Source organism: Amphiprion ocellaris, chromosome 5, assembly GCF_022539595.1.
Source record: "Amphiprion ocellaris isolate individual 3 ecotype Okinawa chromosome 5, ASM2253959v1, whole genome shotgun sequence".
Classification (NCBI taxonomy): domain Eukaryota; kingdom Metazoa; phylum Chordata; class Actinopteri; family Pomacentridae; genus Amphiprion; species Amphiprion ocellaris.
This window is the reverse complement of record NC_072770.1, coordinates 27,339,692-27,363,856: the sequence shown is the minus strand read 5'-3', so window position 1 is coordinate 27,363,856 and position 24,165 is coordinate 27,339,692. Positions and strand designations below refer to the sequence as shown.

At 38.4% G+C, this 24,165-nt stretch overlaps 1 protein-coding gene across 11 annotated transcripts in view; it reads left to right on the top strand.

Moving 5' to 3' along the window:
• Positions 1-24,165, top strand: part of cacna1da (calcium channel, voltage-dependent, L type, alpha 1D subunit, a) — a 65,742-nt gene that overhangs the window by 23,556 nt on the left and 18,021 nt on the right. For 6 of the 11 annotated variants that reach the window (XM_055010760.1, XM_055010759.1, XM_055010758.1 and 3 more), the window contains exons 5-29: positions 2,894-3,069; positions 3,929-4,081; positions 5,669-5,865; positions 6,254-6,357; positions 7,820-7,989; positions 9,648-9,722; positions 10,954-11,041; positions 11,325-11,351; positions 12,049-12,209; positions 12,846-13,071; positions 13,188-13,395; positions 14,395-14,515; positions 15,083-15,170; positions 15,265-15,295; positions 15,394-15,548; positions 15,641-15,770; positions 17,250-17,309; positions 18,711-18,817; positions 20,125-20,212; positions 20,304-20,411; positions 20,502-20,554; positions 20,652-20,798; positions 20,994-21,195; positions 21,559-21,717; positions 22,730-22,840. In XM_055010760.1, coding sequence (XP_054866735.1) covers positions 2,894-3,069; positions 3,929-4,081; positions 5,669-5,865; positions 6,254-6,357; positions 7,820-7,989; positions 9,648-9,722; positions 10,954-11,041; positions 11,325-11,351; positions 12,049-12,209; positions 12,846-13,071; positions 13,188-13,395; positions 14,395-14,515; positions 15,083-15,170; positions 15,265-15,295; positions 15,394-15,548; positions 15,641-15,770; positions 17,250-17,309; positions 18,711-18,817; positions 20,125-20,212; positions 20,304-20,411; positions 20,502-20,554; positions 20,652-20,798; positions 20,994-21,195; positions 21,559-21,717; positions 22,730-22,840 — 3,145 coding nt within the window. Of the gene's footprint in view, positions 1-2,893; positions 3,070-3,928; positions 4,082-5,668; positions 5,866-6,253; positions 6,358-7,819; positions 7,990-9,647; positions 9,723-10,953; positions 11,042-11,324; positions 11,352-12,048; positions 12,210-12,845; positions 13,072-13,187; positions 13,396-14,394; positions 14,516-15,082; positions 15,171-15,264; positions 15,296-15,393; positions 15,549-15,640; positions 15,771-17,111; positions 17,172-17,249; positions 17,310-18,710; positions 18,818-20,124; positions 20,213-20,303; positions 20,412-20,501; positions 20,555-20,651; positions 20,799-20,993; positions 21,196-21,558; positions 21,718-22,729; positions 22,841-24,165 lie in introns of all 11 variants that reach the window. The other 5 variants (XM_035950579.2, XM_035950577.2, XM_035950583.2 and 2 more) reach the window with 3 other exon arrangements.

The window sequence follows — 24,165 nt, the reverse complement described above, 5'->3', positions numbered from 1 at the left end:
ACAGCAGTTTGTTTCCTTTTCAGTGCAGTGTGAAAATCAATCAGCAAACTCATGAAAGTTGCTTGAGTGCAAACATTTACTGTAAAGAATTACACAACTCAAAGAACATTCAAGAGACTGCTCACCTAACATTTATAACAAATAAAAATGAATAAAAATCAATGAATGCCAGGAACAGTTTGAAAGAAATTTCTTATACTCAGTTGTATCGTTTGCAGAATGGCTGTGAGAAACCTTTACAACCTAGAAATAATAATTCAATACAACTAAAATGCAACAACAAATATGTTTGGAAGGAACCATAATTATTATTGGACTATTTTGTGAAAAATGTGTTGTTAAGGTACTGGGCAAGTCACAAATATCATACTAATTATATTGATAATTGATAACAATTAATTGAAATCGCAATATGGAATAGTGAAATATTCTAGTCTCTTCTTCTTCAATGATGTTAAAATGTGTCAAAATATAACTTTATGAATGAATTACTGGGGGCTACAGACATGCTTACAAACCATATTCTCTTGATATAAGTGACCATGTTTTGTTGAGTACACACTACAATATTTGCAATCTAATTTTTCTGCATATCTTTTAGCTCTGGCAGTAACATGTTCAATGAGAATGCTTTAAAATATCCACCTGTACAACAGTTTTATAGCTATATTTAGGCACTGACAGTACTTGGTAAGATTAGTGAAAGACTGTGGTTTGGTTTAGTACAGATAAAGTCCACCTTGACTTGAGACACATTATTCACTTTAAATTAAAACCACTGTCTTCTCCTGACCTTAAATATGAAGTCGTTTTGCTGCCTGAACCATCAAATCATCCACCTCTTGCCAGCTCGCATGTATTTTGTAAAACTTGGACTCAATTCCTTAAGAAGAATTGCCTCTGAATGCCAGCGATCATAATTAGGAAAGTGGTTTAGTTGTATAGAAAAACTGGTTTAAACCTGTAAAACTCCTGACTGGTCCTTCAGTAGAGTTACTGGAAAACACCTCCTTCACATCACCTGATTCACCAGGAAGGAAACCTGCTGAATTACTTTTATAAAAATGCTTCTTCTGAGATATGCTCAGCAAAAAAAAAAAAAAAAAAAAAAGGTGTCGATATGTGAAGGAGAGTTTTCTTTTGAGCATGACTGGATGACTAATGGAACCCCCAGTGGCAGGCGGTCAGTCTTACAGCTGTGACTCAGTAGAACATAAGTCGGAGCAGACTGTGCTTAAAGGCCATCAGAACTCCTTCCAGCCCCGATCAGCAGCTTCATTCACTGCTTTTAGTCCGCTGCTTTGATGTGATGTGTCGAGATGATTTTCCCTCCTGGCTAGGTGAGGAATGTCTAACTGACTGTAATGAAGTGAGAGATCCGTTCACCGCTGATTTCACTTTGTGACCACAGTAGGAAGCAGTTCTTTTGGTACATTTGTCGGCTGTATACATAGATTCTGTTTGTGTATCTAAACTGGGCATTGAGCCAGAGGGATTGAGATGTTGTTATATTGTGCTTCGCCCAGCTTTCTATTGAAAGAGCTTTTTTGTTGCACTGGTTCTGTATGTAGCAGGTAAGGAGAAAAAAATAACTGAGAATTGTTATGTCAGGTCTTAAAAATATACATGCAGCCTCTCAACACAGTGTGTATTAACCACTTTTAATGATATCTATTCTATTAATATCAACAACAGACTGTATTTATTAAATGTTTTGGAGTCCTATTAATCCAACTGTATCCTGGTGGTTTCAGTATGGTTTGTGGGTGGCTGTAAAGTAAACTGACGATTGTCCATTATAGTGTCACAGCTAAATGATACTTTAAGGGATCAACAACAGTAAAGTGAAACGATTTGAGCCAGGAAAGAGTTTGAAATGTTTGCTGAAATAAATGACAGTTTTTCAGATGTGAAACAGTAGTGAATACATGTAACATATTTTGACATTATGTCAGGAACTGAGGGCAAAAGCTTTTTATTTATTTGGTATTATGACTGTTTTAAGCATAATCTGATGTTTTGGTACAACACTGCTTTTTTAGAAATTAGTAAAAACATTTACACAAAATAACCCATGACTTTCTTTATTGTTTCTTAATAAAATTACTTATTTAATATAGTTTTAGAGGATTGTTAAAAACAGTCTTATTGAGAAAATTATATTGATATCTGTGAAAATCTGTGCAAATACAGTGAATCTGATCAAATTACCCATCTACTGTGTAACAATAAGTAAAATTAAGATTTAGAATAATACTGATGATTAATCTGCTGTTTTTTTTATTAATTATTTATTGTTTAAAAGTTAAGGTGAATTTTTAATAATCTCACAGTAGAGACATTTGTAGTGTTAAAGCAGCAAAGAGAATAATGTAAAAATGTAGGGACATCAGCTAAAAAAAAGAAAAAATCACAAGTACAGTTGATAATGCACACATTCTTGTACATGTAGAAAAAATATAGCTGTTCATAATACACACTTAAGATATTGTTAAAAATATTCTAAATGTCTGCCCAAGGTGACATCTTCAACTTGATGACTTTCTAAAATGAGTTCAAAACCCAAAGATATCCAATCTGTTATCAAGTATGACAAACAAAAGCAGCAAATCTTGTCATTGGAGCTGAAACTACAAAATATTTTGTGTATTTTTTTTCCCCCATGTTGGTATGCAAAATATTTGGCAAATCCTTCTTAAAAATTGACTGAAATAAATAATTGACCCTCAAAAAAATCACGAGATGTTTTTCCTTAATGACTAACTGAATAGTAATTTAATCTTCACTACTGTTTGATAAAAATTTTCCAGAAATATACAATATGCAATTCAGATGCAAATATATTTTCTTTAGCAGACTGATAATGTTCGGCTCTTTCTGTGTTTTCTAACAGACTCTTCAGTGTTGTTTTGGAGCTTTTGACCAAAGATGAGAAGGACGAAGATGGTGAAGGAGCTACTGCCCATGCGGCGATGCACGGGCATGGGGGGAAGCCAGGCGGATTTGACGTTAAAGCCCTTCGAGCCTTCCGTGTGCTGCGACCCCTGCGGCTGGTCTCAGGAGTACCCAGTAAGTAGTGAGAACTTTGGAGCTGCACGCCGAGGGAGCCAGCACTAACTGAGCGAAACACAGCGCGCAAGATCTGCCACATATTTTCTGTCTATATTGTGGGGTTACACATGGCAAGTCCAGATGGTCCATGTGCAGTCCCTGAGGACTTTCTGCTAAAAACATCCTTTCAGCATCTACATCAGCTCCCTGGGGTCGTGTGCTCTGGGTGTATTGACAATACGCAGTTACAGTAAACACTTCTGACATGTTTATGAAATATATGTGGGTCTATATGTACTGAAATATATAGATATGCTGGAACTAGTATATATTTTTGTACATAAAAGCAAAGAGGGAATAAAATTCCGCATGAAATGTTTATGTTTATAATCCAAACCACCAAGACTTGCATACATATTTGCATCTGCTATATATCTATATCTATATCTATATCTATATCTATATCTATATATATATATATATGTGTATATATATATATATATATATATATATATATATATATATATATATATATATATATATATATATATATATATATATAAATAAAAAAAAAAAAAAAATATATATATATATATATATATATATATATATATATATATATATATATATAAAAATAAAAATTTTGTTCTTTAAATAAATGTGCAGTTGCAATTACTATTTGAAATGATCATGAGCCTCATCCACTTACAGGGTTAAACACTTTACCCTCGGGTGCCACAAGTGTCATTATTTTCTTATTAAGAACAGTGATAAAGACTTATAAACCTGGTAGTTTGTAACCATATTTTACTGTGTGTTCAGCCACACAGAGTGCAGCCAGTCTTCGTATAATGTGTGTATTTTCCTCTTTGCTCAGGTTTACAGGTGGTGTTGAACTCCATCATCAAAGCCATGGTCCCTCTCCTGCACATTGCCCTCCTGGTCTTGTTTGTCATTATCATCTATGCTATTATCGGCCTGGAGCTTTTCATCGGTAAAATGCATGCAACCTGCTATTTACCTGGCTCAGGTAAGCACTCTCGCCTGCCTTTTACACATAGAAACAACCTTTTCGTCTATACATTGTGTATTTTATAAATTGTAGCTGTATTTTTTATGTCCATGAAGCATGACCTTCAAAGTACTATGCACTGATTTTCAACAAACACCAACATTTTGATGGTTAAAGCAGAGTAAAGCTTAGTCTAACAGTTTTGTTTACCCAGCTGAACAGTTGTACAGAGGATTTTTTTTTTAAATTCATCAAGACAAGTTGATACAATATTCTTTAAATATTGTACAAACTGAAGCATACGTAAAGAAGTTCAGACTGTCTTTTTCCTTATTACAATTGTACATATTTACATTTTACCTCAAACAGGGCATAAAACATAGTCTATGCATTTTTAGTTGCACCCCCTCACAACAAGAAGGACTTAATTCTACAGAATATAACCTTCTATTAACAACTGATTTAACACAGTCTGTTCCATAGAGCCTGACCAATACTGGATTTTAGAAGCCAATGCTGATTTTTGGGGAATGAAACATTTTTTAACGGATATGTCAACTGATACTATTCTTATATATCCACATGTACAATATGTTAGATGTTATAGGCCACCAGAAATGTCTTCTACAAACTAGTTACTAACTTACTGTGAAGACACTACTCTGCACCACCTGCTCAGCTAGACAAACTATGGGATGACACCATTTCTAAATCACCCAAAGCATCTTTTTCTGTATATTCTTCCAGAAAATAATAACCTTCCATATCAGTGCATGTCAGACAACACATGCACTGATACTGATTTGTCTGTCATAGGCCAACATTGACTAATATTGTCAGTCTCAACAGTGTAGATTTTGTTTGTCTGTCTGTTCAAAGACATTTTTAAATTTTGTTATGTTACTTTACAAAGGACATGGAATTTTACAAGTCAGATCAAATTTTTGGTTGATTGATTTCTTTATTTTTGTGTCATGCACACAAGTGTGCCCAACCCTCATGAGTTTACAAGACACCAGTATACTAGCACTGCAACAATACATTCAAAACACACATTATTCTGCTGCTCAGCTCTCAAACAAAATATGTTGCATTCTGTCCCAGGCTTGGCAAAGAAAGTCTGCATGTAAACCATAACACAGATTTTTTGTGGTCATCCAACCATAAGAAATCAGCATGAACAGAGGGCATCTTACTGAAGTACCTCCCTCACATCTTCATATACAGGACAGTGAAACATAAAATGTACCTCATTTTCAACTTCTCCTAAATTACACAGCAAACAAAGTCAGTCCTCTGTAGTAGCATTAAACCTCCCACTCTCTTAGGCTAATGGTAATGTTATTGAATGTTCCAAGTTTAATCATGATAGCAAGTTTTTGTGTTTTATAAGCATGTGTTTATCACATAGTATGCTGTAAGATATGCAGTGGAATAAAAATTTACATCTGAAATACAATGGAGAAGAAGTCTAAAATTCCTTAAATACTCAAGCAGACTACAAGTCTGTAACACCTCTATACCACTGCACTGCTCTCCTTGTAAATGCAACACTTTATAGCCTGAACTTTACCAGCCTGATGACTTGACACTGTCTTTCTGCAGATATGATAGCAGAAGAGGAACCAGCTCCATGTGCGATCTCAGGTCATGGGCGCCAGTGCCCCATCAACGGATCAGAGTGCAGAGAAGGCTGGCAAGGTCCCAACGGTGGCATCACCAACTTTGACAACTTTCTGTTTGCCATGCTGACAGTGTTTCAGTGTATCACCATGGAGGGCTGGACGGACGTGCTGTACTGGGTGAGTCTCTCGCTCTGCCCTCACACTTCAGGAACCTGTGACTGTCACATGCCTTCAGCTCCACTGTCTCCTCAAATCAGACACAACTGTAATGTGACTGACATTCTGATGATGAAGCTGCTGATAATTTCCTGAGGCAGCTTTTTATCACTCCAATACGATTGATTGCCAAAAAGATTGAATGCATCGAACAGCTCATCTAACAAAACAATGTTTTCCTGGCAGTGTCAGTATTCCTACAAGATCTCTGTTTTTCTTACTTGTGTTCTGTTCTTCTTTTCTGACAGTTTCTGTCTTTAACAGCTTATTTCGCTCTTTTCTTTCTCCTCACTCTTCCTCTCTCTTGCCCCTCCTCTCCTTCGTCTATGGCGATTGCTTGTTCCTCCAGATGAACGATGCTATGGGCTTTGAGCTTCCATGGGTGTACTTTGTCAGTCTTGTGATCTTCGGCTCCTTTTTCGTTCTTAACCTGGTTTTGGGTGTGTTGAGCGGGTAAGCACCTTCTTCTTCTTGCGGACAGAGACCCTCTGCTTGGTTTGCAGGCCGGAGGTTCTCTGTTTTTGTGTGCGTTTGTGTCTTGTTAACCGGCTACTTTTGGCTCCTGTAGGTGAACGACGCCATCGGATGGGAAACACCGTGGATTTATTTTGTCAGCCTGATCATACTGGGCTCCTTTTTTGTGTTAAACCTTGTGTTAGGTGTGCTAAGTGGGTAAGAGGCAACCTTTGCAGTGGGTTTGGTCTGCAGTGTGCAGAGTGTGTATATTGTGGGTTTTACTGTGCACTGCTTTCTGTGTTTGTTCAATAGTGTAAGCCTATAAATGAGCATCTTCTATGCTGCAAATTCTTCACTTCACTGTGCAAAAATATTGAGATAGTACACCAGTAATTGGCTAGTCTGCATCAGGCCTTCAAGATAAGCACAGATTCTTTCTTAGGCGGTCTTCTCTGACCTCTGCTCATGCCAGACTATTACATCCTTTCCACGGCAACTGCAAAGTGAGCATTTCCTCCCTCCACCCCATCCCCAACCCACCCAACCTCCTGAGAGAGAAATTAATCTTATTCCTCGCCCTTCACTCCCTCTGCGCTCCTAAGCTCTCTCAAACCCCAGTTTGCTTTCCCAGCTCTGTGGAGTCGGGGTGGGGTATTACGGTAGAATTAACTCTGGATAGTTGACCAGCCAGGAAAGCCTGATTTAAAAAAATGCAAAGCCAACAAGGTTAACATTACCATCAAGTCCGGCAGTCTGTTGGCTGCTTCGGATGGACATAATCTGTCTAATTGCAATGCCACTTTGCCAGCCAATGAGTGTCTTTGTTTTTTTAGACAGCGATACACCTCCCATTCATTTGCATTTTTCATTATAGCAGCTCAAATCTGTATTTTTAACAATATCCCACCATGCACCATGTGTGTTTACTTCCTGCCTCCTGAACTCTTATATATCGTATTTGGCACACTCGTTGTCTTATATAATTTATAAATTGAGATGCTGTGCAAATGTTGCATGTCTCTTGAAACCATCTGTCTACCTAAATTGCCTTTTCTGTATGATTAAGATGCTCGCCTGAAGGATACACTACTGTACTGTCGGGATCTAAATATAGCTCTGTGTTGTCTCTTAAAGGTGTACATCTCCCTCCAGTGGCTAGAGTTCAGAAAAACACACCAGACATTGAACGTTTGTGATTGAAATAGTGTTGAATGCAATATGAATGGAGAGAACAGACAGGAAATCATACACAGTATTCCTTATACAGTGAAAAATGTTCTATTTTTAGGGATGATTTATAAAGGGGTTGACAGACTTTCCTTTTTTCTGTGAGAGAAAAGCATTTCTTGTTTGCTGTGGAAGATCTTTTGTGTGTGTTTTTGGTCATTCATGCACTCCTGTGTATTTGTGTGTGTTTGTGTCTTTTTTTTTTTGTCTACTTGTTCTTCTCCAAACCCAGAGAGTTCTCTAAGGAGAGAGAAAAGGCCAAAGCTCGTGGAGACTTCCAGAAGCTGCGTGAAAAGCAGCAGCTGGAGGAGGATCTGAAGGGTTACCTGGACTGGATCACTCAGGCCGAAGACATCGACCCCGACAACGAGGACGAGGCCGACGAGGAGAGCAAACGCAACCGTAAGAACCGTCTCCCGCTTCTCTCTTCCATGTGGTTCACAGATTGAAACTGTTCTTGCCACATTGAGAAAATGATCCAGCAGTGCGTTTTATTGTTGGCTTGAGAGGGTTGTAATTTCTGCAGATATAATTAGGTCTACTTGTTATATAATAATGCAAAAAAAAAAAGACTTTCTACTCCAAACATTTATTATGTGTTACAGTGGGTGTTCTTTGAAAAAGGCGAACAGACAGGGTTGAAGCTAAAAGAAGAAATATTTATTCCAGATCACTGTTTAAAACACAACAGCAGCTTTTCCTTGCACTGTATTCTTGTGCCTATTTGGCGTTCTAATTTTTTTTTTTTTTTTTTTTTGCCCCAGATAACTGGTCAATTATGCTCAGATATGGAGCACAGATACAGAGGGTATTAATTAGAAAAAAAGTGATTATTATCTAAAACAGTTTTCCTCCTTTAGCCCTATGATTTTGCTTCAACTTGTAACAATCATGCAGGAAGAAGAATTTCAACAAAAGTGTAAAGCAGTTCGAGCAAATCTTAATTGGGGCTGATTAAGCCATGCAATATTCCATTTTCTTATGCAACTTTTCAAAAGCCAGCTTGGGAATTAAAGTGAAAGTAGACAGTTTGATCAAACATAGCACAAGTAAAAGGTCAGGAACATGACAGTAACTGGGCTTATGGGATGCACTGAACAGTATAGTAGTAACAAAACACAATTATCAACAATGTTGTGCCATAGCCAATTATTCTTTCTCAGCCATTCAAAGACACAACAAATTGAGAAGCATGCAGTTTACACGTTCAAACACTGAGACATGCACTGACAAAGAAACAGCCCCTCGAGGTGTTCAGTGTGAACATATGAGAGGTGTTTAAAGCTGAATGTACAGACAGGTTTTATCTCCACCCTCGGCGTATGTCACTGATGGAAGTGGAGCGCGCTGTAAGTACCACTGGAGTTTATCTGAGAAGGAGAAAAAGGGGGAAAAAAATAACATATTACTTGAGCAGTAGAAAAACTCTTAATCCAAATCCTCTTTATATAAGCAGCACACATGATACAGAACAGAGGACCTGCAGCTGCCTCACCTTATAGTTTGAGCTCTGTTTTTTTGTCTGCTCATTATGATCCCCCCCACATTTTTTATATGTACACTGTCTGTATACTTTACCCCACCTGTCTTTTCCTCTGGATACATTTTGCTCCCCAGTTTTTTAGTAGCTACATCACGTTGTGTATTTACCATAAAATGAGAAATGTTCCCTGTTTAGAGGAGGAAGGTCCATGCTGCTTTTCCTCTACATCCATCCTGGCTTTCGGTGTGTGTCGATGGCACATGAGCCCCTACGAACATGTTGACATGTAAATGCTTTAATTTGCACTGTAACATGTGAGTACAGGGCCTGGTCACCTGCAGAGGCTTCCTTTGACTAACAGCTCTCCATGTTGTTCTTCTGCCCTCCTCAGTGTCTGCAGTCCGTGTGGCCTCTGCCGCTCTTGTCGTTGTTGAATATTGATATTTTGAAATACTGTTGTTGTCCTGTGGTGCTTGTCTGCTCTGACCCATTTTGATAGCAGCCCATTCTCGCCCCCATGTCCCTCTGCTGTGCCGTTGTGTCTGAATGCATGGGCTTGCATGCATTACACATGAAGGGGTGACTCTGGCTGACCTTACTGAGAAGAAGAAAGGAAGGTTTGGGTGGTTCAGCCAGTCGTCCGACACTCATGGTAAATCCTGTGGTTTCCCTCCTGTGTTCTCTAGCTTTTGTGTGTTGTTGTTTGTTGTGCATGTGAGTATGAGGGATTTATGCTAAAATGATCTTATATAGAAAAGATTGCAGATATTTTCTCAAAGTAATTAGATACAATTGTATGTTTTGTATTTTTTAGAAAAATCTGATCTGTTAGATTTATTTGACATTACCACTCAGTGAAAAGTCACTGATGTGTAAAATAGATTCTAATGAGTGTGCGACTTTGTGTGTTTGTGTACATGTGCAGCCTAAAGTAATATCTCATCACTGTGTGCTTTACTATCTTGTTCTACCCGTCGTGTCCAAACATCACAGCCTCTTTAAGTTTCTCCTTTTTTTTTCGTCTCTGGTTTTTCTACGACTAAATGAAGAAAGCTGATCTTTTCCTCATTGAACAAATCTGATGTGGACTAGAAATACAGCTGCGCTTGATAGCAGCCTCACCCTGTTTCCTTCTCGTGTCCCACTTCAAAAGCTGGGGCTCAGTATGAATATAGGAAACAGGGCTAAACCCAGATCACTACTCCAGCAGTCAGCACTATTTTCAGAGATGAGAGCTGTCCGACCGCTCAGGAATCAAAGCCAACACGTCTACATAAGCTAAGCAGCAGCACACACCACGTTCCTTCATACGAGTTAAAGCACTGAGACATTTCACACAGTTAATCATCATCTGTCTGCACAGACAGTCTTTCCAAAGCGCTGGCGGTACTTTGAGTGTAGCATTTCAGAGACAGTTTTAAGAGCTGTGTCCTCCTCCCTCGGCTCCCTTCTTCCCTCTGCTCCTCATTGTCTGCATCAGTCAGCTCATAGAGCAGCTGTCCACTCGCCTGTCCTGTGTCAGCTCCCTTTCAGCACTTGGTAAATGATACTGATGATGACAGTGATGCACAGCCGAGCCACTTAGCTCCTTCCCTTCTGTGAGATGGTTTTGAATTTGCAGTATAGCTTTGGAGATTAAACTCACCATCTAACAATTCTGATTCTCTTGAATATAGTTTTTGGTGTGTATTTATTCTCAGTTTTGCTGATTTGTAGTTCAAGAAATTCTACTAATAATGCGATGCAGACAGGCCCTATTTTATATCTCTTCATACTTGTCCCAACTGGGATGCATTACATTATGCCTCTCAGAAGAATCTTCTACCACTGCAAAACGCGTATGATTATGTTTTTATAAATGTGTGCTTTATTTGCTGCCACAGCGAGCGTTCCGGCCAGTGAAACGGAGTCTGTGAACACCGAGAATCAGAACGGGGAGGATGAAAAGACACCATGCTGTGGACCTCTGTGGTGAGAATGTACAGCACTTTGCACTGCAAACTGTTTGGTAAAAACAGGACCACTGTTATTACATTTCAGTACATCAGACTGTGGTTCTCTCTGGTGTGGCTGCAGAGTCAAATATCAGTCTCTCCCTTCACAGGCTTTCAGTACAGCCAGCCACCTTACTGTTTGTAGTTAAAATAAACTGGTTTAAAGCTCCTGACTTTTGCAGCTGCTAACTAGTCAACTTCTTGACAAATTTCTACTGCAACCAGCCTTTTTTTAAACTTTGGCTTCTTCTTTCTTTCAGTCAAAAAATTTCCAAGTCAAAGTTCAGGTCAGTATATTTGTGTATATGTCTCTCTGCATCATGCATAAAGCTGTTCCTATAAGGTTTATGCCTGCATTGGATTATAAAGATATTTGTGTGCTTGGCTTTCATTTTACTGTATTTTAATGAGCCCTTACTGGGAATGATAAATGAACAGCTTTTATAAAGTCAGCATGTACCGTAAGGTATTTTTAGAGAATAGCCTTACACAGTATTTTTCGGCTCATTTACTGTACAGTATGACTTGCAAAAATGTATTGATGCAGTTCCCCTGTGGCACCCATCCCATACTTTACTGCATTCTTCGTATTCATGGACACAAACTTTAGAGATTTTCTTGAAAACACAAAAGTGATGTACAGATGCTTGACAAATTAAAGGATAAAACCAACATAAAATGTCTCATGAAGCTTTTCCAAGTCTCATGTACTCATCATTCTTCCTAAATATATTCCTGCATTTGGTGTTTTGATGACGGAGGTAGAAAGCGCCATTCAACAGTAAAATGCCCCCCATAGCATCACAGAAACACCAAATCTCCTCACTACAGGATCAGATGTTTTGTTTTTTTCCTTTTTGTCACCCACCTGTATCTGTTCCATATTTTTACATTTAAATGTATATGACCACATATTGTGTTCATTTAAATGAATGTATTTGCAAATTAAGTTCTTCATTCTCACATTGTTCCCTCCTCCTGCAGTCGGCGCTGGCGCCGCATGAACAGATTTTGCCGCAGAAAGTGCCGGTTGGCTGTCAAGTCGGTGCCTTTCTATTGGCTGGTCATCATCCTGGTGTTCCTCAACACCCTCACCATATCATCAGAGCATTACAACCAGCCTTTGTGGCTGACACAAGTGCAGGGTACGTGGTGCATGAAAATATAATTCCAAAACAACAGAATGAGATAGTTATTATAACCATGTTTGAATTTTTGTCCATGTTTCAGTAAGTAGGATATCTCAAAAACCAGAAAAGCTAATTTTAGCCAAAGTAGATCTCTATGCTTTTTAAAGGGTTGCTTACTATTTTACATTATTTTCTCATGAAATACTGCAGTAACTTTAATAAAGATGTGCCATATATCCCATACTTCTCTACTGCTGTGTATTTTGAGGGTGGCATAGATTCAGATGGAGGTTAAATTAAATGAAATTTTACAAAAAATATGGATAAAAAAATATGGATATGCATGCACTGAACACTGAAAATCTCATTTAGACTCTAAACTAAAGAAAATGAAATATATTTTACTTGTTAATGCAAACTTTTTTGTCCTACTTTTATAAAGTGTTGTAACAGAAAGTTGCGTGTAGTTGTGCAGCCTTGGCAGAAGTTTGCAATAAGCGTGTCTTAAAAGCGGTGATGATTCTGTGCTACCAAATTATTTACATCTTCTGTAGCTAAACACATTCGGCACTATCTAATGTGTCATCATAAATATTGTAGCTCTCTTTCTATTTATTTGTGTGTTTTTATATCTTCTTCTCTGCCTTTCAGATGTGGCCAACAAGGTGCTGCTCGCTCTGTTCACATGTGAAATGTTGGTGAAGATGTACAGTCTGGGGCTTCAGGCCTATTTTGTGTCACTGTTCAACCGCTTTGACTGCTTCGTGGTGTGTGGAGGAATCACTGAAACCATTCTGGTGGAGCTGGAAATCATGTCTCCTCTCGGTATCTCTGTGTTTCGCTGCGTCCGCCTGCTGAGGATCTTCAAGGTCACTCGGTAAGGCCGCCGTCCTGCTGTGTGCTTTTTTGGAACGTGTTCAAAGTACAGGATGTATGGTTTTCAATCCGTCTCCTGTCTGTTTTTCTCTCTCCTGGTCAACCTTTCTTCATTAGACACTGGCAGTCGCTCAGTAACCTGGTGGCGTCTCTGCTCAACTCCATGAAGTCTATTGCTTCCCTGCTGCTGCTGCTCTTCCTCTTCATCATCATCTTCTCCCTGCTGGGCATGCAGGTGTTTGGTGGAAAGTTCAACTTTGATGAAACACAGACAAAGAGGAGTACCTTCGACAACTTTCCCCAAGCACTTCTCACCGTGTTTCAGGTGTGAATTACTTTTCAGATAATGGCATACGAACAAATCTGAGGGTCAAACACCAAACATCAAGCATTTGCCCCTCGGTACATTCATGGACAATATGCTGAAAGTGCAGATAAAATTTGAAGAAGACCTGCTTAATCCAAGCAGATAGAAGGACAATAAAATGAGATTGTGTAGACTGTTGAAGGTGAAGGAGAAGAGAAACAGAACTAGACAGATAAATAAGTCAGTCTTGGCCCATTGCGGATGTTTTGAGGTACATGTTGTTGCTAGTATGTAACAAGAAGCTACAGTACAGAATTAGAAATACAAATCTTGTGACTCCACATCAATATTCTCATTCATTCCTACATAAAAAAACACCACAATTTGCCAAGATAACATTATCAGAATGATTAGAATATTTTTTTTCATTATAATCCAGTACAAGACAGCAATACAAGAGAAAAGGGTAAAATGTGTGAAAAACAAAATGTCTATTAAGGCCTTGCAAAAATGGCAAAAGGTCTACAGAAAGAATGCAATGTAAATTTAAAAGAGATTGTCAAAAAGTTAACAGCAGGATAAAAACATCAGATATCTGAAAAACAATCAATCAATACTAGTATTAGTAGTATTAGTATTAGTTGTGACAGTGCTAATACAGCCTCAAAACACTAACCAGTTGCAATTTTGGTACAAAAACATAAACATGTAGTTGTAATTTGTTTTGTTTCAGGGTTAATATGTTAGATTGCTATTCTTATAGTGCGTGTCCTTGTTGTTTTGATTTTGCTCAAAGTTGCTAAATTGGTTTTATGTATCACCTAAATGTCACAACTCTAGAACATATAGGTTTCAGTAAACTTGTTTATTTTGGCAGTATTCAACCTCCCAGTCCATCCCCCAGCATTTGGCCACTCTTCACTTTCTTTCTACAGTGTGAAAAACCTGCTGCTTGTTTATGTTTGATGCGCTTCTATTGTTGGGTTTCCCACAAAACCAATATTATGATCCACTCAGATTCTGACCGGTGAAGACTGGAACGCTGTTATGTACGATGGGATCATGGCGTATGGAGGCCCTTCCTCTTCTGGGATGATCGTGTGCTTTTACTTCATCATCCTCTTCATCTGTGGAAACTGTATCCTCTCATACCGACAAACATGCAGCTGCTCCACACATCACAATTCTTTAGTTAATGATCACAGTACACACTGCCATTATTAGTGGAGTGGTATTCTAGTTTATTGTAGTTCTAGAAAGAGAGTTGTTCTTTAGTCAGGATTTTTTATTTTATTTATTTATTACTATTACTAATTTTAGAATGACTTTTATTTATGAATTTCTCTATTTATTTACTTGTTTACATATTTTTGTGTATTTGTTGCATCATTAATTACTTCATTTAAAAAATAATTTTCTTATTCTGTTTTTATGAATTTTAACTTGTATTTTGTCTTTTATTTACCTTTGCCATTTACCTTTATCTTAGTTTTATTTGTAGTCATATTGAATTGAATTGGACTGAATTGAATTAAAATTCCAATTTTTTAAATTAAATTTAATTACATTTTTTTTAATCTGGTGTTTCATCATTGCATTATACTATTCTGTTCTTTTTGTCAGTAAACCACGTTGTTGCTACATTTCATTTTATACATATATATAATGTCTAATCAACTGATTGATTACTGAACACTTTGCTCAGATATCCTCCTGAATGTCTTCTTGGCCATTGCTGTGGACAACTTGGCCGATGCAGAGTCTCTCAACACAGACGAAGGAGACAAAAAAGGGTGACAATTTGGTCTTTCACAAAATATCTCATAATCTCAGATAAATGCTCAGATTTCACTCTCCAGTTCATAAAAATATCTCTTTTTGTTACAGGGACAAAAAGGATGATGAGAAAGATGAGAAGGTATTTTTTAATTTAATTCAAACACTGAACGATATAGTAACTTATCTGTGCAGTTTGAAGAGTTACGCACATTGACACATTATATTCTTTTCTGTAAGGAGGACGAGGAGGACAATGACGACACTGCAGCAGAAGAGGAGGATCCAGAAGTTCCATCAGGGCCTCGGCCGGTCATCTCTGACCTGGTAAAGAAGGAGAAGATCACTCCGATCCCGGAAGGAAGTGCCTTCTTCATCTTCAGCACCACAAACCCGTAAGACACGCTCACACCACGTAAATTACACATACAAAAATGAGTTATGTCTTATATCACGTTCACCATGTTGTATTTCTTCTTTCCTCCAGGGTTCGCGTGTTTTGCCACAAACTCATCAATCATCACATCTTTACCAACCTCATCCTGGTGTTCATCATGCTCAGCTCCGTCTCACTTGCTGCTGAGGATCCAATCCGAAACTTTTCAGCTCGCAATATTGTAAGTTCACAAACCTTCCCTCGAAACATATTCATAACTTAACAGAAACCATGTAGTAGAAGTATATGAGCAAAGCAACATTATTGATAAATCATCTTCTTTTTTAGTAATATGTCACTAGTAATTTCAGATGTCTTTTAATGACCATACTTTTGGTTTTGCATGTTTTAGCCCATTTACTGTCATTTCCATACTTTACGCAACTAGTGACCATTTTGCAAAGCATAAACTAGAGATTATATGTTGATTTTGACGTAGTATTCATGATGTTTCAGTAGCACTAAAGTGAACTGGATGTTACTTGATGTGCAAGACAAAAGCAGCTTCACGACACCTGCTCTTAACACCACTGAGGATGTCAAACATGTTTTTATCTCAAATCTGAACAAGTGAAGCAACAAACAAAGAGTGCATTTACTTTTGATAGGATTACTTTGATAGTGTGTCATCTGAGAAATAGCTTCAGGCTACCGGTATGAAAAAGACATTTTTCTTTAGTGTGTATTACGTTTGTGCCTCTGAGTCTTACAATAAACAAGATGAAGAGGGTGAAACAGACAGAACAAATGATTAAGAGAGAGAATAACATCTTTACCTTCATCCATATTATCTTGCCTGTCCTTAACCTTAAATCGACCTTGACAGGCCAAGATTACTTGCAGTTTATTTTACAAAACATACATTCAGTGTAATTGTCAGCACAAGGGCCTCTCCTGTCAGGATACCAGGATAAATGCTGTATAAATATGAGGCATCCGCATTTAAAGGTTACGTGTGGTCACTCTGTTCCTTGTGGTCCATTCCAGCTTTCATGATTTAGAGACAGCAGCCTTTTAACTCCAAGATACGACTAAATTCGCATTATCCTCACTGTATTATTTGTTGCTTGTGAGTGCAGTGCTTTTTTATCAGCAAACTCATACATTTCAAGTGTGCTATGGTGCACTATAAAGGAGGGTTTTTCTTTAATTGTCTGCATGAATTCATCTGGAATGCAAAAAAGTAAGAAAATGAGTTTTTCACAATAATGTACAACTTACTTTATCTTAAGATAATTTATGCACATTGATTTCCATACTTATTCTGTAGCAAGTTGAAGCTGCTGCAAGATGTGATTCTATATTCTATGAGCTAAAACAGGCAAAACACCAGTACGGTCCTGTGAGTAAACCCTCAGGTGTTGCATTTTCTGTGCATTGTAACAACTGTAAATGAATTTACTCTAAACAAACCCTTTTCAGGAAATGCTTTAATTTGTTTCTCCTTTCGTCTTGTTTACTTATGATATGTGAAGCTGCACCATGAACTGTCTTTGTTAAACATCTACGTTGCTTTTTGCAGATACTTGGTTACTTTGACTATGCTTTCACGGCTATCTTTACTGTTGAGATCGTTTTGAAGGTAAATGCCCTGTGTCCCCTGTCCGTGCTGTGACTAACCACACCCCAATAACACTCCAAACGTCTCGTTGCCTTCCAGGTCCTAGGCTATGCAGATTATGTCTTCACTAGTATGTTTACATTTGAGATCATATTGAAGGTAACCCCTTAAATGACGACGAGAGCCTTGCTGCATTTTCTCCTTGTGTGTCACCTGCCACTCAGTACAACCTGGCTTGTTTGTTTCCTTTCTCTTATTTACTTTTTTCTTCATGGCACCTCTTTTAAAAAAGCAAAAAAAAAGACAAATCAACCATTGGAGTTGTTAGTCACTACTTTGCACACACTAACACAAACACAAGATTTGTTCAAATTGCACTAATCAAAGAACTCCTGATGGGGGAAGGAAACATCACATCAGCATTACATTCTACTCACATGGGTGTCACGTCATTCGGGCAGTCATCGCTGAAATGATTTTGATGATGCAAATATGTCAACAAAAAAAATGGTGCAACCCTTCTGTGCGATGCAACAAAATTCAGTGGGCTGTTCAGACATTGTTCAGGCATTGGCTGAAGTTGAGTTTGGGGTCATATTCAGGGTGGTGTTTAAAACAGTAAAGTCAACTCCAGTCAACGCTGACTTCATGCCTCTCGTACAGACTGCTCTTCAGATTTCCCATAAAAGAGGGGGCAAAACCAACCATGTTCCTGCCGAGCATGGTTCAGTCTGCTTTCCCTGACTGAGTGCATTGAAATGTGGAGTTGCCTCTGCCGCTATTTGGGCAAAAACCTGCCAGGTCCACTGCTGTTTGACTCCAAATTCTCCAGTGCTCTTAGTTAGCATTCACCTCTCTTCATGTCTATGCAGGGCTCCACATTTACATGCACTTGGAAAACGAGTCCTTTACTTTTATTATTTGAAGAAGAGTTATTTTGGCCGGTTTTTCTTCTCTGCCTGCTGAACTCTGAAGTTTTAATTGGGAGCTGCCTCCCTTTATTCTGAACTATTAAAGAACATAATGGAATGTGCTTTAAGATGACGGTCCACATGAATGTGACAGTAAGGCCATTTCAACTTTCCAATCACTATAACTAGAGCTCTTGCAGGTAGTAAATATCCCTGACATCATGGCAACAAAATGCATGTTTTATTGCCTCATCCCATAGTGGATTGTGAAATGAATGACTTACTACTACATTCATGTAGTTAAGGGCCGTGGGGGTGGCGATGGTAGATTTAGCCTCCTGTTTCACCGCTCTGAGCTCGCCACCCCGAATCTGAGTGATCTACAAGAGTGTGAAGACGTGTGTGTGTGTGTGTGTGTGTGTGTGTGTGTGTGTGTGTGTGTGTGTGTGTGTGTGTGTGTGTGTGTGTGTGTGCGTGTGTTTGACTATGAGGTTGTGAGTGCTGGGAATATGTTTTTCCTGTGTTTGTGTAGTACGTCTCTGTGTTCTCTGAAGTGTGGAGTGTAACACTGTGTTTGTGTGTGTTAGATGAGGTGTGTGTACTTTTTCTTTGCCATTTGCTCCTTTAACTTCCTCGGTCCTCTCCTCAGATGACGACATATGGAGCTTTTCTCCATAAAGGAGCATTCTGCAGGAATTACTTCAACCTACTGGATCTGTTAGTGGTGGGAGTTTCGCTCGTCTCCTTTGGGATTCAGTGAGTACTGAAAAACACGAGCACATTCTGCCTCCTGTTTGTTGTACAAACTGCACAGTTGTGTTCTTTTTGTCCAAATAGTTCCAGGAATAGGGAGCCAAACTGAGGAAATAAACCAGGACCTAAACATCCATTTTTAGCATTACTGTTTGCATTTCTTGTGCATCTGAAAAACAATAAAAATGTAATGAATGAATGAGAGAAGACAAGCAGCAGTAAGAAGAGACACTTCAGAACCTCTTTCTTTAAAGTGGTGGCTATTTTTTCTGGTTTTGTAGCTTTGCTTCACTCATTGTGCTCTTCTCTCTTTCATTCACTGGTGCTTTCAGCTTGTTTACGTGCACCGTCTCTCTTTATTGCTCACTCTTTTCAGATTCGTCAGAACATTACAACAGATGTCCTACCCTTGTCCTAATATTCATTTTAGTTGTTGTGTCATAAAAAACGGTTTGAGTTTGTTGGGTGTTTGTTGCCCTTGTTACATTTTTATTTTCTGTGGGCTCATTCTTCACTGCAATATAAAGTCATTGACCTCTATGGAAACATCACAGTCATGACTGGAAGTAGAGAGAAGTCAGAAAGGACTTTTACCCAGCATGACAAAGTTATAATGCCATTGATCTTAAAAAATGAAAGTTAAAACCAATACTGAAAAAAAATATTCTGGCTCTACATGCTATCAATATTTCTTGAGTTAGAATTTAAATTTTGTTCAGAAGATATAAATTTGTTTGTGCCACTTATCTGCCCTCTGTAAACAACACGGCCTGCAGCCTAGTCAAGTTTAGCCAAAAAGACCTGGAATTTGTGTTGCAGCTGAGTCTTCTCTTTTTTTGTTTTATACAGAATGTGATGTCTACAACAAGTTTATTGTTGGCAATTTTAGAAACGAGACGTGTAGAATAAAGTAGTTTTGTTGAAATACCACAGTTTTAACTTAGATTAGGTTGTTTTTCACCATAAAACCAAAAGTCACACATGATATGTTAAAGATTCACGAGAGTTGAAAACTCAATGATTCTTCCTGTTTGTCCAGTTCCTTGCTATGATAAATCATGTATTTTTCTTGATTTTAACAAACAATCCTTCAAACACACCAGTGAGTTTTGGTGTTTCAAGGGTTAAGCATCACCAGCCAGCCGAGCATCTCCATAGTAAACAAGAGGGGCAGAGTTTGTTTTTCCTGTTTTTCACGTTGCATTTACACACAAGCAAAGTAATTTCCTGATTTGGTTCCAGGGCCCAGAAAAAATGTTCTATTTCCCTTTTTCTGACTGACAATTCACCCATTTGTTTTCCCTGTTAAGGTCCTCGGCCATCTCCGTGGTGAAGATTCTTAGGGTCCTTCGAGTGCTTCGACCTCTGAGGGCCATCAACAGGGCTAAAGGCCTGAAGGTGGGAGCTCAAGACCCACTGAAGCTTGTTCACAAAAATCAACACAATCTTTAACTCGGCCTACAAACAGTTTTAACTCTCTGTCTTGCAGCACGTTGTGCAATGCGTGTTTGTGGCCATCAGAACAATTGGCAACATCATGATCGTCACCACGCTGCTTCAGTTCATGTTTGCCTGTATTGGAGTGCAGTTATTTAAGGTTGGCAGCACTGAGCTTGAAAAAAAAAATACTATTGCACACAAAGCCATGCAATTTCAAAATGCATTATCATCATGTCTTCCTCTACAGGGAAAATTCTATCGCTGCACAGATGAAGCTAAATCCAGCCCAGAAGAATGCAAGTTAGTTTCACTTTTCTTTTTCCAGCACACCAGATTACTTGCATTTATCTTCCCAGGTTGGGCTTTATCCTCCATGCAACTTGCCTTTTTCTCACAGGGGCACCTACATCCTGTACAAGGATGGAGATGTAAACCAGCCAACCATCCACAAACGACTGTGGCACAACAGTGATTTCAACTTTGACAACGTCCTCATGGCCATGATGGCTCTGTTCACCGTGTCCACATTTGAAGGCTGGCCTGCGTAAGATTCAAACCTTTTATTTTTCATATTAAAGCTTTAAATGGGTTCATTATTAATAGCACATTATTAAGGCCCTTCTTTGCACAGATTCATCCCAAGGTGCTCAAAGCGTGCTGAGAGAAACACTGATGATGACTGTGCAAAGTGTTTTTGGTGCATCTGAGTCACATGCTGCCCTTGTTCATGTCTCCTCAGGTTACTGTACAAGGCCATCGACTCCAACAGGGAGAACCTCGGTCCCATTTACAACTACCGTGTGGAAATTTCCATCTTCTTCATCATCTACATCATCATCATCGCCTTCTTCATGATGAACATCTTCGTAGGTTTTGTGATCGTCACATTTCAGGAGCAGGGAGAGAAAGAGTACAAAAACTGTGAACTCGACAAGAACCAGGTCAGAAAATGTGACGGCAGTGAAAAACTGAGAGCTTAAAATACACTGATGAAATACGCTATGTTTTGCACTGAAAATGATAAAATATGTTGTTGGAAAACTCATTTCACAGAAAAGCTGGTAGGCTACGGTATAATGAGCGTCTTGACTTTATATGAGGAAACGGAAGTAACATAATTGTTCGAGTAATAAGTACTAGTTAGTGCAGTTCACAGGTGTCCACTTGGCCAGTTAAAATATTGATTACCGCCATTACATTGTTAACATTGTGCCTGCTGTCAGTGATCTAAGAAGGATTCAAATGAGGATACCAAGAGTGTTTTTGACTGAGGAATAAAACCCGTTTTGTGTGTTTTTGTGCAGCGTCAGTGTGTGGAGTACGCACTGAAGGCCCGTCCACTGAGGAGATACATCCCCAAGAACCCGTACCAGTACAAGTTCTGGTATGTGGTGAACTCCACTGGGTTTGAGTACATCATGTTTGTGCTCATCATGCTCAACACACTCTGTCTGGCTGTTCAGGTAAGAAGCCAAGTTATTACATTAATGAAGCCAAACAGCTCCGTCTGCCTCACTGCCATAATTGCATTAGCATTTTGTGCTATGTAGAAATTTTGACTTTGGCATCCCCCAGTGGCAGCATCACAGAAGACACTGTGCTACACAGCAATGCAAGTCAACCCAGGGACAAGAGAAATTTTGCTCAGTTTTCACAGCAATACAAAGTCATTCACTTTCATTCACTCCATAATGCAAAGAGCAGAGCTATGGGTAGAAGGAGAGAGAACTCAGAAATGTATTTTGTGATGTTTAACAAAGTTATAATGCCATAAAATGTAAAAAAAAAAAAAGACAAAAGAAAAGAGATTAAAGTTTAGCTATTTTTATTATTTATTTTACAAAAATAAAAAGTAAAAAATAAAAAAATCACGTGTGTGATTTTTCCAGCTGCCAACAGATATTACCAATACTGGAAAAAAAGGATAGTGACTACATACTATAGATATTTTACTACTTACATATTTGGACTAGTGTGTTTCTATACTTGTCTCCCATCTGCTCTATGTAAACACAGCCTCCAGTTCAGCTGAAAAGTCACTGTATTTTTCTCATAATACTGTTGGTTGCAGCTGAGTCACTAATGGCTTCACAACTGCACTGTGGAGCACATAATTTATTGTTTTTTAACAGCATCTCGCTAGAGCAAACAGTTTATTTTTGGAGAATTTTCCAACAAGTCATGTAAAAAAAAAAAAGTGATTTTGATTAAATATCTTGATTTTAAGCTTAGCTTTAGTTATTTTGTACTGGTGAAATTACTAATTACAGTCAAAAATGTGAAAATCTCACATGAAATTAATTTTAAAGATGCTATAGTCAGCAAAACGTGCAGACTTTAACATTGGTCATTGGTATCTTTCTAGATAGTATCTTTTAGCATCTCAGTTTTGTCTGAAATTAATTTGGTGTGTTAATAAAAATACCAGACTCATTTTCCTCAGTTTCTTGATTGTTCCTCTCCTTCTCCTTGCAGCACTACGGCCAGTCGACGCTTTTTAACTATGTCATGGACATCCTCAATATGGTCTTCACTGCTGTGTTTACTGTGGAAATGGTTCTTAAACTCATCGCTTTCAAACCCAGGGTGAGTCGCCTGCACATGTTTTCATATAACTACTAAAATACATCCAGCTGATACACACAGGCGTCTAAGGTGCCTTTACTGAGACTTTGCTTTATTTGTCAAAGCAGCTATTTAACATTTTGAGAAATTTTCTTATTGCATTTCAGGCTGAGAGGTTCATATCACTAGCAAAATATGGCACTAGAGCTAGCAGCCACTTAGCTTAGCATAAACATTGAAAACAGCAACACTAAAAATAAACTGTCTAAAGGTAAAAAAGTCAAAAGAATGACCTAACAGGAGCCACAAAGATCATTGTAATAAAAGATTTTCTCTATGTTTTACTAAAGCATACGGTGGCCGAGAGGTGCAAACTAAATTTACATAATGCAAAACACTTTTACAACTTCCAAGACAAATTTACAAGCGACAAAACACTTTTACAAGTCCAAAAACACTTTTACAAATCCAAATTCCAAATTTACAAGCGACGAAACACTTTTACAAGTCCAAAAACACTTTTACAAATCCAAATTCCAAATTTACATAATGCAAAACACTTTTACAACCTCCAAGACAAATTTACAAGCGACAAAACACTTTTACAAGTCCAAAAACACTTTTAAAAGTCCGAAAACACTTTTACAAATCCAAATGTAACCGGAAAGGGAATGTCCCAACTCCGGGATTGAAGCGGAAGTGACGACGAGGAGCGGCTAATGCAACGGACAGCGAGCGGGTGATGTTTTGCCCGTTTTGTGGGGAACATATGAACCGATTGACGCGGTTTTGTTTTTCGTGTGGTCGGTCTTTAGAGTGTTTAAATGGCGCAGATCAGACCGACAGAGTGCATTAGCCGCTCCTCGTCGTCACTTCCGGTTCAATCCCGGAGTTGGGACATTCCCTTTCCGGTTACATTTGGATTTGTAAAAGTGTTTTCGGACTTGTAAAAGTGTTTTCGGACTTTTAAAAGTGTTTTTGGACTTTTAAAAGTGTTTTTGGACTTGTAAAAGTGTTTTGTCGCTTGTAAATTTGTCTTGGAGGTTGTAAAAGTGTTTTGCATTATGTAAATTTGGTTTGCACCTCTCGGCCACCGTAAAAGCATCTAGAAAGCCACAACATTAGAGGTTGATTGCTATGCTAAGCTAATTGCCTCCAGGCTTCATATTTACTGCACAAACATGAGACAAGCGTTTTTCTTTTTCTTTTTGAATTTCCAGTTCTGAGGCGTGTTTCCCAAAATTTTATACAATCTATTTAAACTACATTTCAGTGTTTATTAAAGGAGCAGCAGAATGTGAATACAGATGAGGCAATGAATGTTTTTTTCATTTTCCTCTTCGATG